Genomic DNA, 13,364 nt, shown 5'->3' with positions numbered 1-13,364 from the left:
CCTTAAGGTAAAAACTCATCCGGTTGTTGACAAGTACAATGACAGGCATTGTGCACACAATCATTGTCAAATGTAGTTAGAATGTCCCAATTCCATTTCCTGGTTGCACTGCTAAGACACATATGAGACAAGTCTGAGCTTTCCTGTTCTTACCAGGCTTGCGTGTTTTTGTATACATCACGGTACCCTGCTGAAGGGAGTGTTTTATCAACATTCTGCTTAAGCCTTCTGTTTCATTCCTAAGATGTTATGTAACCAAGAGCTGATCTAGTCAAATAACTCCTCCAGGGATTGATAAGGCCTGTTTATGGTCCGAGGCGACAGGGAGTTGAGGAGGATTACATGTGACTGGTTGGTGCAGCTATTTAGCCTACCTCCCTCCTTGCAGACACTGAGCCCATTCCTCTGCTGGTTATTAGTTCAGTGCTGCCTCTGATTTCAGATTGAGTGAGGCTGTTGTGCAAGCACAAGCAAGATCCTTCTTTTTTGTCGAACCACATCCTGACAAATGATTACCTAACGCAATGTTCTGTCTCCCGCATTGTGTGTTTTTATTGCCTTCTCCTTCCCAGTCACGAAAGTTGTCTTGCGAGCAAGCATGTACCCCCCGAGAGGGTGACAAACTTTTTATAGAGCGATAATAATACCCGCTTACCCACAAACCAAGGTGGGACTGTAAATAGCAAAGATGTGGAATGTGATCCTAGTGTAATTGTGGGAAAATAGTGCAGATTTAAATGGGCACTGGCCGTATCAGGGTAATAACTTCCTCTGAAATTCATCCTGTGAACCATACAGGGAAAACGGCTGATTATCCTCTGCAGGGACCCCCTTCCCCCCCACATCCATTTAGTGGGACAGGCACTTCCCTTGTCATGTGATCCGGAGCTGTGGAGTGAATCTGTGGATGAACACCTCACCCCGATCTTACCCCCTACAGCCTAAACTCGTCTTTCCCAAAAACGCACACATACTGAGGTTCCTTTTAATGCCTCCTGACACGAGTTCTCAACACACCAGAGGATGTCCAGTCAGTTGGGACTGACAGAACTTCAAAGCATCCATTAAGAGGTTCATTGGAGAAAACATGCCGGATGTACCACAGGGGAATAAGATCCTAAAGCTTTAAGTTAGACTTGTTTTTGTCTCTGCTTAGACTTGAAGGATGGTACTGACTGTTCTGACCCTGATGTAGACACATAAGCAGCCAAAACTTTGTTTTTGCTTCGTGTGACCTTGGAGGATTTCAGCAGTCGCTTAAAAAATTACTTATTTATAACATGTTTATCTAAAGATGTCAAACCCTCTTTAAATTTATAGAATCTTAGAAGAAGAAGTGTTTACTAGTGCAAACTTTCCATATTTCCTTCACCTCACTTTCACAAAAAACTAATTCAAAGATTATCAGTCCATCTTGTACAGTACAGGAACACTTTGATGCATGATCCCATCTGAATTTACCGAAGCAATGTAGAACAGAATGTATGTGATGACAAGCAGTGTGGCGTCTGTGCTTTCTCACCCTGCGGCCTGCTGGGAAGGAGAGGTCAGGCTGATTAGATAACTGTTGTGTATAAAGAGGAGTCTGCTGGGCTCACGTGAGGGGTCCGATCGCTGATACAGAGAGCTTATACAACCATGAAACTTCAGTGTATACACAACTGCATATTCTTGACATTAAAGAGACAGTTCCCCCAAAAAGCAAAAATTACCTGTCGTGCTGTTTATCCATCCAGATTATTTTGGTGTAAATTAAGTGAGTTTTGGAGATTCTTCTTTCTAATGTATTGAAACTAGATGGCATTCAGCTTCAAAGTACCAAAAAATTCATTTAAACATTCAACAGGAATGTGTCTTTCCTGAAATCATGACCTGGTTACTCAAGATAATCCACAGACTTTGTTGTGAGCATGTTTCATGTAAGAATCATTTTCTTTCCAGCGAAATACGCCCACCAATCATATCACCGTGCAGAGGGAAGCGTGCATCTACCTGAACGAGAGGCTCATGTTTGTGACAGCACAGGATGTAGACTTTAACGGCATCCTCCTCGGCTGAGCTGCAACCTTGGCTAGCTTAGTTAGCTTCCTTAGCTAGCCTCTCATCCATGAGTAGATGCAGATTCTGCTCAGTGATACAAAGAGAAAATACATGAAACTGCTCACAAGAAGGACTATGGATTATCAAGAGTAACCATGACTTGATTTCTGGAAAAGAGATATTGCTGTTGAGTTTTTATGAGTATTTGAGCACCACAAACTGAGGACCATCTAGTTTCATTGTATTCGAGAGAAAGAAGGTGACATCTCTACAGCAAAAAACACAATACCAAAACAATCTTTAGGAAGGAAAAATGTATGTTTTTGGGACGACCTGTCCCTTTAAGCAACATGCTCATCGTGAGCGGGAAGTGGGAACAATTAAGTAACTTGCATCGTCATTGTTTATGAGGAAAGTGTTGGTTCATTTTTTGAAGAGATGTTGAAAGATGCATTAAGAAGCATAATTTATTTATTTCAAAAGTTTGCTCTTGGTGCCAAACTGTAGTGAGAAATGTATCGCTGTATTTACATATCTTAACTGCATTTAAAGTGTGATTTCCTTTGTTTGTCCCTCTCTGTGTCTGCCGTGACCTTTAGCCCAGAAGACAACGGCCCCAAACAGCTGGTGGTCAGATAACGGTTGTTTGTGCTGAATACACACTGTCTGACTCATTTATACAGATTAACATAATGATAATCCAATGATGTCTTTTTCAAATGTGTCATTGTGATGTCTGGAGCAGTCCAGAACGAGTTCTAGTTCATGATGCTCAGTAAGCATGTGGCTAAGTGGCCTCCTGCACAGATGACGTGAACTGCTGCAGTGTCAAATTGTACTTGTTTGTTTTCACAACAGCATAGGTCTTTAACCCTGTCCTTGACTCGCTCACATGGCCTCAGAAGTAGAGTTATAGGTGGGGTATGAATAAAGTGCCGCTGACTGACCTTCGGGCTATGTCAATAAAGTTAGAGCGCCATGTGCTTTCTGTTATTCACTCTCACGCTGTGTTGACTCCTCACTGATGCCATATCACTTGTGAATTTGTCCACAGCAGGATAAATATTTCACACATCTGTTTTTCTAGTACTACTACAGGACTTATTTATTGATAGTTTTTTCATTTGAGTAAAAGCTTCCTGATTTATTGTGTAGCTGTACTGACTGTACTGTTTTGGTGCCGCGGAGGACCAGTCTTGTCAGTGCATGGTGATATTAAAAACACACTGTCCTTGTGGAGGAGGGAAACAAGATGTTACTGGAAGATAAAATTGAATTCCTATCTAGGTTAAGTTAAACATAAAAGGCACTACAAGGCTTCATTTCCTCTCTACAATACTGACTGATCCTCTTTATGTTCAAGCAGACACCATTATGGCAGACAGTAGAATCATGCTGTTCTTGACTTGGTGGATTTTACACCACATTTCCATGCATATTTATCTAATGTTTGCTTAATAATTTAAAGACTTTCTCTCCTCCACCAGTGGTTATGACACAGGAAGCTGGCACTACCCAGTGGGAGTTAGAGAAATTTCGTCAGACTTTCTACTTCCACTTCTTTACCTCCTCATTTGCATACAGGTCAAACATGAGAGATGTAACAGTCGAGTGGTCTCATGCGGTTTAATGTGTCACTGATGTGTCATTTTCATCTTTGTTCAGCGTTTAAAAGTATCTATACTCCAGTGTCTTCATTTAAATAACAAAAGGTTTCAGGTGCAATCGTTTGTTTTACAGTACATGACTTTTATTCATAACTGTGGCAGGAGTGCAGCTTGAGGAAGTCTGTCAGTGCATTTAATGGTCTATAAAGAGTCTATAATGAAATGCTGCCAGAACAAAAAAGGCACTTCTGTGACCTATTTTTAATTCACACACACACAAAAAACAAAGCTCTGTACAATCTATAGCTTGATATAACTTTATGTTAATTTAATAGATACTACTCTAAAGTTAGCACCACAATTTACCATGGAAATGTACACATATACAGGCACAAGTAGCATTCAATATCGTAACTGTCCTGCTGTTCAGTAATCACATTCCCTTCCAGGTCACTGGCAGAGTAATTGTGCATAACACAATTACAGTATATTCCGCAGGAAAAGCAAATTAGTAAGTAGTAATAACAAATCCACAGATGTGAACAAAGGGTCATGTAGCAGTTATACTGCAGAGCCGAGGCTGTCGACAACAGGTCCAGACATTTGCCCTGAGATGAAGACTGAGATCAAACACTTCTTTGGCAGGTGCTTCATAAAGCACTCCAACAAATCCATTCCCATTGTCTCAAGGAGGTTTGTTTTTTCTATTGAAGGATGGATTTTAATAATGCCTCCATTACACTGATGACTCATTGTGAAAGACTTTAGCTTTGAGGTTCCTCAGGCTGCACTGCAGGTTGGAGCTGCTTTCTGACTGCAGGGCCTCGGAGAACTTGACGTCAAACGAACGGTCAATCTGAGATTTCCTCTTGATGGAGTTCTGGATGGTCTCTGAGGTGAAGTAGTAAATGATGGGATCGAAGCAGCAGTTGGACACAGCGATGCAGAGGGCTATTGGGTAGATGGTTCGGACCACCGATTCCACAAAGCAGCCTTCTAAAGTTTTTGTGCGGACCAGAGCGTAGAAGACCAAGTTTACGTTGTAGGGGATGAAGCAGAAACAAAAAATAAAGAGATGCACGATTATCATGCGAAGGATCTTTGTTTTGTTCAGCTTCCCCCCACGACTGATGGTTTGGGGGCGACGCAGGGTCTGCAACACCATGATGGAGCAACACACGTTGAGCAGAAGTGGGATGATGAAGCCCACTGTCTCTATGAAGATCACCACCTTGGACAGGTGAGATTTCCACTGCTTGGAGGAGAAGTTCTCGAAGCAAAAAGTGGCGTTGTTCTTATTCTTCTCATGTGAAGTTGTGTCCAACAGGAACCCCGTGGGGAGACTCCCTGACAGCACCAGCACCCACACACAAATACACACTATCCGTGCATTGCGCTTGGTCCTCAGCGCTCTTGAGCGAAAAGGGTGTACGATGGCTAAAAAGCGATCCACGCTGATGCAGGTGAGGAAGAGTATGCTGCCATACATGTTGGTGTAGAACAGCGAGACAGAGAACTTGCACAGCATGCTTCCAAAAGGCCAGTTCTGGTTGATGAAGTAGAAGACCCTCAGAGGCAGCGTGAAGACGAACAGCAGGTCAGACACCACCAAGTTCATCATGTAGGTCGTGGTCTCATTCCTCAGCTTAAGAGAGCAGGTGAATATGTAAATGGCCACAACATTGGTGATCAGTCCCACCACAAACACAATGCTGAAGATAGTACTGTACAGCGGGTATTTGAAGCCATCATTCTTGATGCAGGTGTGGTTAATTTCAGCCCCTTGTGGAGGGGAATTGTAAGTGGGGAGGGTGATGTTGTACATTCTGACAGACAAAGAGTGGACGGATGAGGGGTGTCTGTTATGTAATAGCTATTTAATGAAAGGGCTTCCTTGAACAATGAACTCACCATGAATGGAGAGTAAAGCGCAGAACAGTCCTTGATAGTTCAGGCCATTTGCACTAAGGTTTCTTTCCAACACATGTGTCCGTGTTAGAGAGGAGTGCTGCACATGGTCAACATGGTTCCCTCCCCTGTCTTGATGTAGTTATTTTGGGGGTTACCTCATGTTGAAAAGACCCCTCCCAGGGGACAGAGAATCAGGCTGGAGCGTCCTCCCCTCCCCCTGCCCTGTCTCCCAACCAGGCTGCACCCCACAAGTTACTCACTCAGATAAATCAGTCACCCAAATGTGTCTCCTTTTCTCTCATGAAGTCCTCAACCATCAAGAGCTGCTGAGTGCACAAAAGGAAAGATGGCATATCCACATTCAGGTCCGTTAGAAAGATGCCCTCTTTGTCAAATTCCCTCCTCTTTGTCAAAAGTCAGTGTGTTTTTGTCCTCTTCAGCTCCAAAGCAACAAACTTGTCACCACCTCTCATAAGGTCCTGGCCACAAATCACCAGGCGTCTTTCTTCCCAGGGACAGAACTGCAGCTTGAGTTGAGCTCCTGCTCTTCGTCTGTCTGTCTGTGTGTCACAATGTGAGTTTGTCCTCAGGGTCTGTTTCCTGCCCACCCCCCACTTCTCTTTACCAACTGAATGAGTCACTCAGTCTCTACTTCTGCCTCTCTTTCCTCAGTTTGTTTCTCCCTCTGACAGCCTCACACGCTTTGACTCAGCACTCACCCTGCTCAGACAGTTCCACTTCTCCTTTGTGCCGGTATCACAGACAGTTTTTGTACTTTGAGTGGAAGGCAGAGCAGCTGTAGTAACTCCTCCCACTGGCTGCCCTCTAACTCCTCCTACTCCTTTGTCTGCCATTACAGTTAAAGGAGGAATCAACACGAAACAACTCAGAAGCACTTTGAGGGAATTCAGCACAGTGTTGCAGTAAGTGCTCATAATCCGCTGGAATACTGCCAGTAATGTATAAACACATCTTGACGCATGGACACATATTTAAAATAAATGTTTTGGGCTATTCTCACTCTTACTAGTGAGAGAGCAAAAGTTAAAAAAGTGTTATACCACCAATATTCAGCTTATTGTAGAGCAACTTTCCATAAAAATGTGCTCTTCTTAAGTTTAAAGGCCTCAAGATTTTTTTTTTTGTTTGTTTTTTGTTTTTAGTATGTCTCAAACCAAGTACAACTCCATAAATGGTGGTATGTACCGAGTAAATTTACTAAAGTACTGTACTTCTGCTACTTTATACTTTATACTCCACTTTTTTTTTTTTTTTTTTACGTTATCACATTAATTTAACAACTTTGTAACTTGGCTGATTAAGTTACCAGACCTATATATGAGACTGTAATATAACACACAGATCATAGGTTGTCATAGGTTAATTTGCCCCACAGCATATAAATAAAAAAATCTACTCCACCTCAACCAGCCGCATCACAGAAATGCTGCTCACATATTTATTTATGACTAATATTTGTCCGATAATGTGTACGTGGTAATAATATAAAACTACTACTTTTACTACTTAGTAGACTTCTAAAAGAGCTAAAAAGTTTTTAAAAAGTATTAGTACTACTTTACTTGGTAATTTTGAGGTAATTGGTTTCCTTTAAAGTTAAGTCGCTTTGTCATATTTCACAGTGTATGTATTCTGTAAACAGCTGTGAAAAAAAAGAAATTTAGTTTTGTCTTTAGTACCGCTATTGTCCACAGGGGGCGCCAGAATCAACAAAAAATGAAAGTTCTTGTAGCTGCTTTAAGTTACATTTTCAATGCAGGACTTGAAATATGTTCGAGTTTTTTTACATCTTGATATTACTAAGTAAAGACTCTTCCAACACTATACATCATAACATGATACGAGATGTTAAAAAGGAGGTCAAAAGTGCCTTAGAAGTAAAACCCTGCAGGTGCCTGAGGTGGCTGCCTCCACAGGTCTCAGGGGAGGTCCAAGAAAATTGAACTGTCTCCTTGTAGTTTTTGACAGCCTGTGTGGGCAGCAGCTCTGCTAGAACAGAGTTTTATTCTGTGAGGGACATTGGATGTGAGACCGAACAGAAAGCTTTCTCTATTCAGCCCATGTCAGTCCATGCCCACAGCTTTCTCCTCTCTTTGCTCTGTGAAAAAGCATTCAACTTGTCCTGTAGTAGAAACTCCCCACTTGGCAGTCAGTAAAAACACTGGGGCCTCTGTTGTGAGTGAAGTAGCTTAGCACGGAGGAATGTGAAGTTTATAAATAATTAGTCTCAGACAACTTGAAAGTGCTTTCGGCTTCTTGATGGGCAGTGTGGCGAGAGAATACTGTAAATTGTCTGAATGCATTTGTGTTGGTGGCTGGTACTGTGTCAAATGGGAAGTGTTCTACCTGGGTTTCCCGTCAGTAAACGAATGCCTGTGTGGCACGCTAAATCCACCCTTTCATGTTCACATTTGACTAAAAGCACACAAAAATAAGAGAACTTCTTCTGCTGCTGAATATTTGTTACAATAATATTTCCCCATTTGGAACTGACTCCAGCATTATAAACATATGAGCTCAAGTGTAGAAACATGACACTAATCCAGAGATGGTTAATTTTGACTTCACAGAGTCACCAACAATAGTCAAACAAATGATGGAAAATCTCGCAGAGAATCAAAGAGACAGTGTTTTATGGCCAGGGTGCCTCTCTTTGTCAGTCCGCCGCAAAACAAACATCATCAAGGCTAGAGTGAAATGTTCGAGAACATAGAAAAACCTGTACTATTGTCTTTTCCCTCGCAAAATAGTTCCATCCAGCACATAAAAACAAGCTCTTCACATGCAAGTATGTGGCTGCTAAACAAAAACATGTGCCTGAAACCCCTGGACTGTTAAATTTCTCACAATGCCAGGAAACTGTCTGGCACCCCAAGGCCAAGACTGAAGGCTTTCAAGCACAAGAGAAAAATGCCTGAGAAAGATAGTAGGTGACATAATATTGTTGTGTAATGATCATCAGCGGCAGTCAGAAGTGTTCTCAGGCACAAGTTTGAATACAATCATGACTACAAACCTACAAAAAAAGAGTTACAACTTAGATCTAAACTTTCTTAAAGGGGCAATTCACACTATAATCAAAAATAAATATTTTTTGTCTTACCTGTGGTACATTTTATCCATCTAGATTGTTTTGGTGTGAGTTGCAGAGTTTTCGGCCATTGAGACGTCAACCTTTTCTAGAATATAATGGAACTAGATGGCATTCAGCTGGAGGTGCTCAAAGCGCCAACAAAAACACGTTTGATAAACTCAGAAGCAATGTCTCATTCCAGAAATCATGACCCAGTTACTCACGAAAATCTACAGAATTTGTTGTGAGCAGTTTCAGGTAGGAACTATTTTCTTTCTACCAAGATACATTTTATAATTGTACCACTGCACAGAAGGAAGCATGCTGGATGAGACGCTAGCTAACGTAGCAAGCTTATATTACAGCTTACGTCCAAGCCAAGGATGTTTTATTATATCTGGTCACAGCCTTGGAGGCAGAGCCTCATTCACTCCTATTAAAGTTGCTCAGTAGCATTTTGATGCCAAAAAACTCGATATCCGGCAATGAAAATAGCTGGATCTTCTGTATTGTGAGGCCCCTAGCGTGCACACTAGAGACTTCTGCCGACCGAGCCGGCTAACTTGCAGTTTAGCACCCGGCTAACTTGAACAGGGATAAAATAATTTAATCGTGGACTCTTCTAGACTTTCCAAATGTTATTGGACCAAATGGCTGAAATTATGATAGTGAAATGAATCATTTCGCTGGGGTTGTGACACTCAAAAAAATGTATCCACCATTTTACAGACCCTTCTTTCACAATTTTAGCTTATGAGAAAAAGTCTATTTGGGCCGCAGTGTATCAAGTGACGATGTAATTACACGGTTTGGACACTACGAAAACTGTCTTCAAAGCCTGGCGCTCCAACAGTGTTGGAATTTGAACCCAATTTGACTTAGTGGCCAAACTGTGTCGTGATGCACACTGGCCAAAAACTATTTGTTTCCCAGAAGCGTACGTACATTGTGAAAAAAGTGGCTGTAAAATGATGGATGTGTTTTTGGAGGGTTGCAAACTCAGCAAAATGACTCGTTATCCAATCAAAATTTGATACATTTGTGATGCACACTTGAACCCAATGTAGAAGAGTTTAGCTACACTTAGCCAGAACACATTGTTTGTTGCTGGGGTAAATCTTCGATATTACAAATTGTCATACGCTGTCAGTTAGCAACTACTGTTAATTGGTGAGCTTCAGAGGTGCTTTGCTGGTAGGTTTATTTTGTTTCCTTTGGGCACAGCCGAGCTGACTTGAAATTTTTAAAGCAATGACTTAATTGAAGAAGTAGTCTATGATGACACATCCTCCTGCACTGAAACTCTTTGTGTTTGGTCACTGCAACATGAAAAATGAACAGCCCAAATGAAAACTGCTGAACAAATGTCTAACTTGGCAAAAGGACATCCTGGACCACAGACAGTTTCACTGGGACTGAAAGGGCTTCGGGCTCATTCTCACATGTTCACCTCGAAAACAGAGACTGCTGGTGTCAACAAACAAACAAACAAACAAACAAACAAACAAACAAAGGCAAACAGGCAAACAAACAGCAAGTGAAACTGGTACAACTCAACAGAACTGCAGTCCATACACAAACCACTGAGGCCAAGACGGCCACAGCAACAGGAAGTCAGTGTAGACCAGAGCCCTGACACAAATCTCAAACATCTTTCGGCAAGAATAAAAAATGAAGATATATCAGATACCGTTTGACAAAAGAGACTAAAATCTTAAGGGTAAATGACAGATCAGGCGGTGCTTCACCTGACTGAAGCCATTAGGATTTTAAAAGATATTCCTAGAGAAGGTACAAAAGAGAAGAGATCATTACATCATTGACACTGTGTGATCATTTTAATGTGAGCCTAGCATGACCTTTGAGTAATACAAAGATTGTGAGAACTTTATTATCTTTAGCTTCATCTTCTCTTGTGTGGCACCTATGGTTTAATTTATTACTAAATGGAAACTAAACCAGCGACCTGGCATTTTAAAAGAACAAGAATCTGCTGTGGGCTTTTTCAGTGTCAGTTTGCTCCCCCACACGGCCTTATCAACTCAAAGCTTTCGACTGCTTTGTAAAACAAATACTCCCCACCTACAAATACTTCACCCTCCCCCACTGCAACCATTATAAAAACCCCTGTACAGCAAGTTTCACCAACTTAGCATAACTTGTTTTCATGCATTTTTTTAGTCTGACATTTTCTGTTGCACCACAGCCCCAACACTATTGCCAGTAAGTAAGATGGACATCAACACCTAGCTGTTTGTGCACACTGATAAGAAGACTTTTATATGAGCTACTAAACCATTCTATGAAAGCTTAGGTTGTCAAGTGGTTGTCACCAGCTGTGTTAGCGTGACTGATATTTTTCCCACCTTCTAAATGTGTGCGTCATCATGGTACAATGTGGTCCTGTAGACACCCACTGTCGTATGAAATACCACAGAAGTTTATATGTCTTCGTTTTGTCTCTGTGATAGCCTCAAAACCATGCAAGATGCAGTCTCCAAACTTTACAGGTGTGTAGTCGAGATCAAAATGAGAACCAAGTTTGGAGATAGGGTGGCCCATGCAAGGGTGCTGAAAGTAGGGTATTAAGAAGTGGAGGAGGGGCTGTAACATCTGGCATGACTCCCCTGCCTTGCCGAACTTGCCATGTCATGTGTTCCACTGCATGATACACAGGTTTTGTAATCTGGAGATTCTTGGCTGTGCAGGACAGCTCGTCCCCGTTAGCTAAGGGGGACAGATACCACCAGGTGAGCAATGACTTACCAGACAACCGCTGTAGCACAGAAAACAAAGTGGTCTGCAAGAGACAAGCAGCTTCAGGGGATAGCTCTTTGTGTTTTCCTTTATAGACATTTTGTCTGCAGGTAGCTGCTTGTGGTGCAGGCCGTGGTGACAGTAGCTATAAATGTTGTGTAACTTTAAGAGCAGAAACATTGCAGAAAACTGAAGTCAAACAGATGCACTCTGACATACTACCCTCTGAGAAGTAATGGGCCTATAACTGCAGCAAGCACCTCACATGAAAGGGAAACTACATGTAGAATATTTAAGTTGCAGATTCTTCTGCATCATTTATGGGTTTCCATCTCAAATTATTTCTCTGTTTAAAAAGAGACATACTGAACCTTCCTCCTCCATCTCCCAAACATAGTAGGTATCAGATGGTGCACAGTAATTACTGAAGCACTTTATACTTCTACTCCACTACAATCTACTTCAAACTTTAGTTACTAGTTGCTTTGGAGATTTAGTTAAATACAAAATATAGTCAACAAATAAATGATGTTGTGATATTATAGATTAAGATAAAATGTTATTGAAAGTCACAAGCTATTCAGCAGAGAAACTATATAAAGTAGTTAAACAACCATTACCAGCTGCAACAGTAAAGTTATGAACATAGGAATACATGAATAATTATAATCCAAAATGGCTAATTGTGGTCCTGAAGATATATTATTCTGAAAAATGCCATTCTGCATAATGACTACTTGAAGTATATTTTTATGCAAATACAATTGTACTTTTACTTGTGTAAAAATATTTCTTCACTGCGATACTATACTTTCACTTCAGTGATCTGGGTACTTCTTCAATGAATGACTGGTTAACATATCTGTACTGCTAATAACCAGATGAATAAACAAATAGTGAATAACTATTATTAAGTATGGAGGACTACACATTAGATAATAAAGTATTTGAGATCAGATTGGTTATGATCCAGTAATTATGTGATTTTGTATCCTTATTGTTACCTACAGTGCTGCATGTCAGAACATGCACCTAAAACCAACAGTCTGAAGTCTGACGCTTTACTGAAAACCAACATGAACGGGTTTGTGCAGTTTCCTGGCACCACCGGCTCGAACTCCATGTTTGGAATTTAAAAACCTTGGCTGTCACTTCGTTTTTCTGAATAAATCGTGGTTTATATGGATTGAGAAATTCTTTGCTGACCAGGAATAGCCACACACATGGTTTCATTTTACTGCTTCACCATTTATTTACATGTTTCACAGCATACAGTCATCCTGACTGAGCTGACTGTTTGACCACTGATTTTCATTTTTGTTTTAGGGGTGAAACACACTGCTACACTGCATGCCTGAATAGCTACGCAGTGGTATATAAGTTATTTGTGAGGGAAAGACAAGCCAGCTTATGTTAGTTCACAGGTTTCAAAAATACTGGAACACAAAATTAGAAAAAGTGAAGTAGCACATTGGAGCCAGAAAATGATGTGCTAACAGGATGTGGTTTTTACCACTCTGAACTCAAAAAATAACTGGAGCCACAAGCTGGTACTGAGTAAAGACAATGTGACTTATTTGTTAGAGCATACCATAAACCAGAAAAAGTGCAGTTTCCTGCATATGGAAGCATCAGCACAGAGGCTATTTGGTAATTAAGCCCAGATTAAACTACAACTCTGTGGGCGGTTATATATCTTGAAATGTAGAAAATAAAGTTGGTGGAAAGTAGAAAATTAACACTTTACATGAGCATTTCCATTTTATCCTATTAATTTTTGTATTTGTGGAGGGAAATATTGGACTCCTCCTCCTGGGTCTTTGCAGGTTAAGATTTTAAAGGCCTTTATTCTGACCGAATGAAACTATAATTTAGATCACAGTTTTGTCACAGTGTAGGACGGTTTGTATGTGGCGGAGTGCCAGGTACCGTTGGCAGCTGTGTGCACTTCCTCC

General features: G+C 41.1%; 1 protein-coding gene across 1 annotated transcript; it reads right to left on the bottom strand.

The window, feature by feature from the left end:
- Positions 1-3,652: 3,652 nt before the first annotated feature.
- Positions 3,653-6,282, bottom strand: lpar6a (lysophosphatidic acid receptor 6a). The gene has a single exon (XM_073493527.1). It carries the CDS (start codon positions 5,470-5,472, stop codon positions 4,384-4,386), a length of 1,089 nt encoding a protein of 362 aa, XP_073349628.1. The 5' UTR covers positions 5,473-6,282; the 3' UTR covers positions 3,653-4,383.
- Positions 6,283-13,364: the final 7,082 nt, after the last annotated feature.

Source organism: Pagrus major, chromosome 2 (genome assembly GCF_040436345.1).
Source record: "Pagrus major chromosome 2, Pma_NU_1.0".
Taxonomy (NCBI): domain Eukaryota; kingdom Metazoa; phylum Chordata; class Actinopteri; order Spariformes; family Sparidae; genus Pagrus; species Pagrus major.
Note: the sequence above shows the minus strand (reverse complement) of the source record. Positions and strands in the feature narration are given on the sequence as shown.

Excerpts from the sequence above, each read along its gene's own strand:
- lpar6a (XM_073493527.1), bottom strand. The coding sequence starts at position 5,472 with ATGTACAACATCACCCTCCCCACTTACAATTCCCCTCCACAAGGGGCT.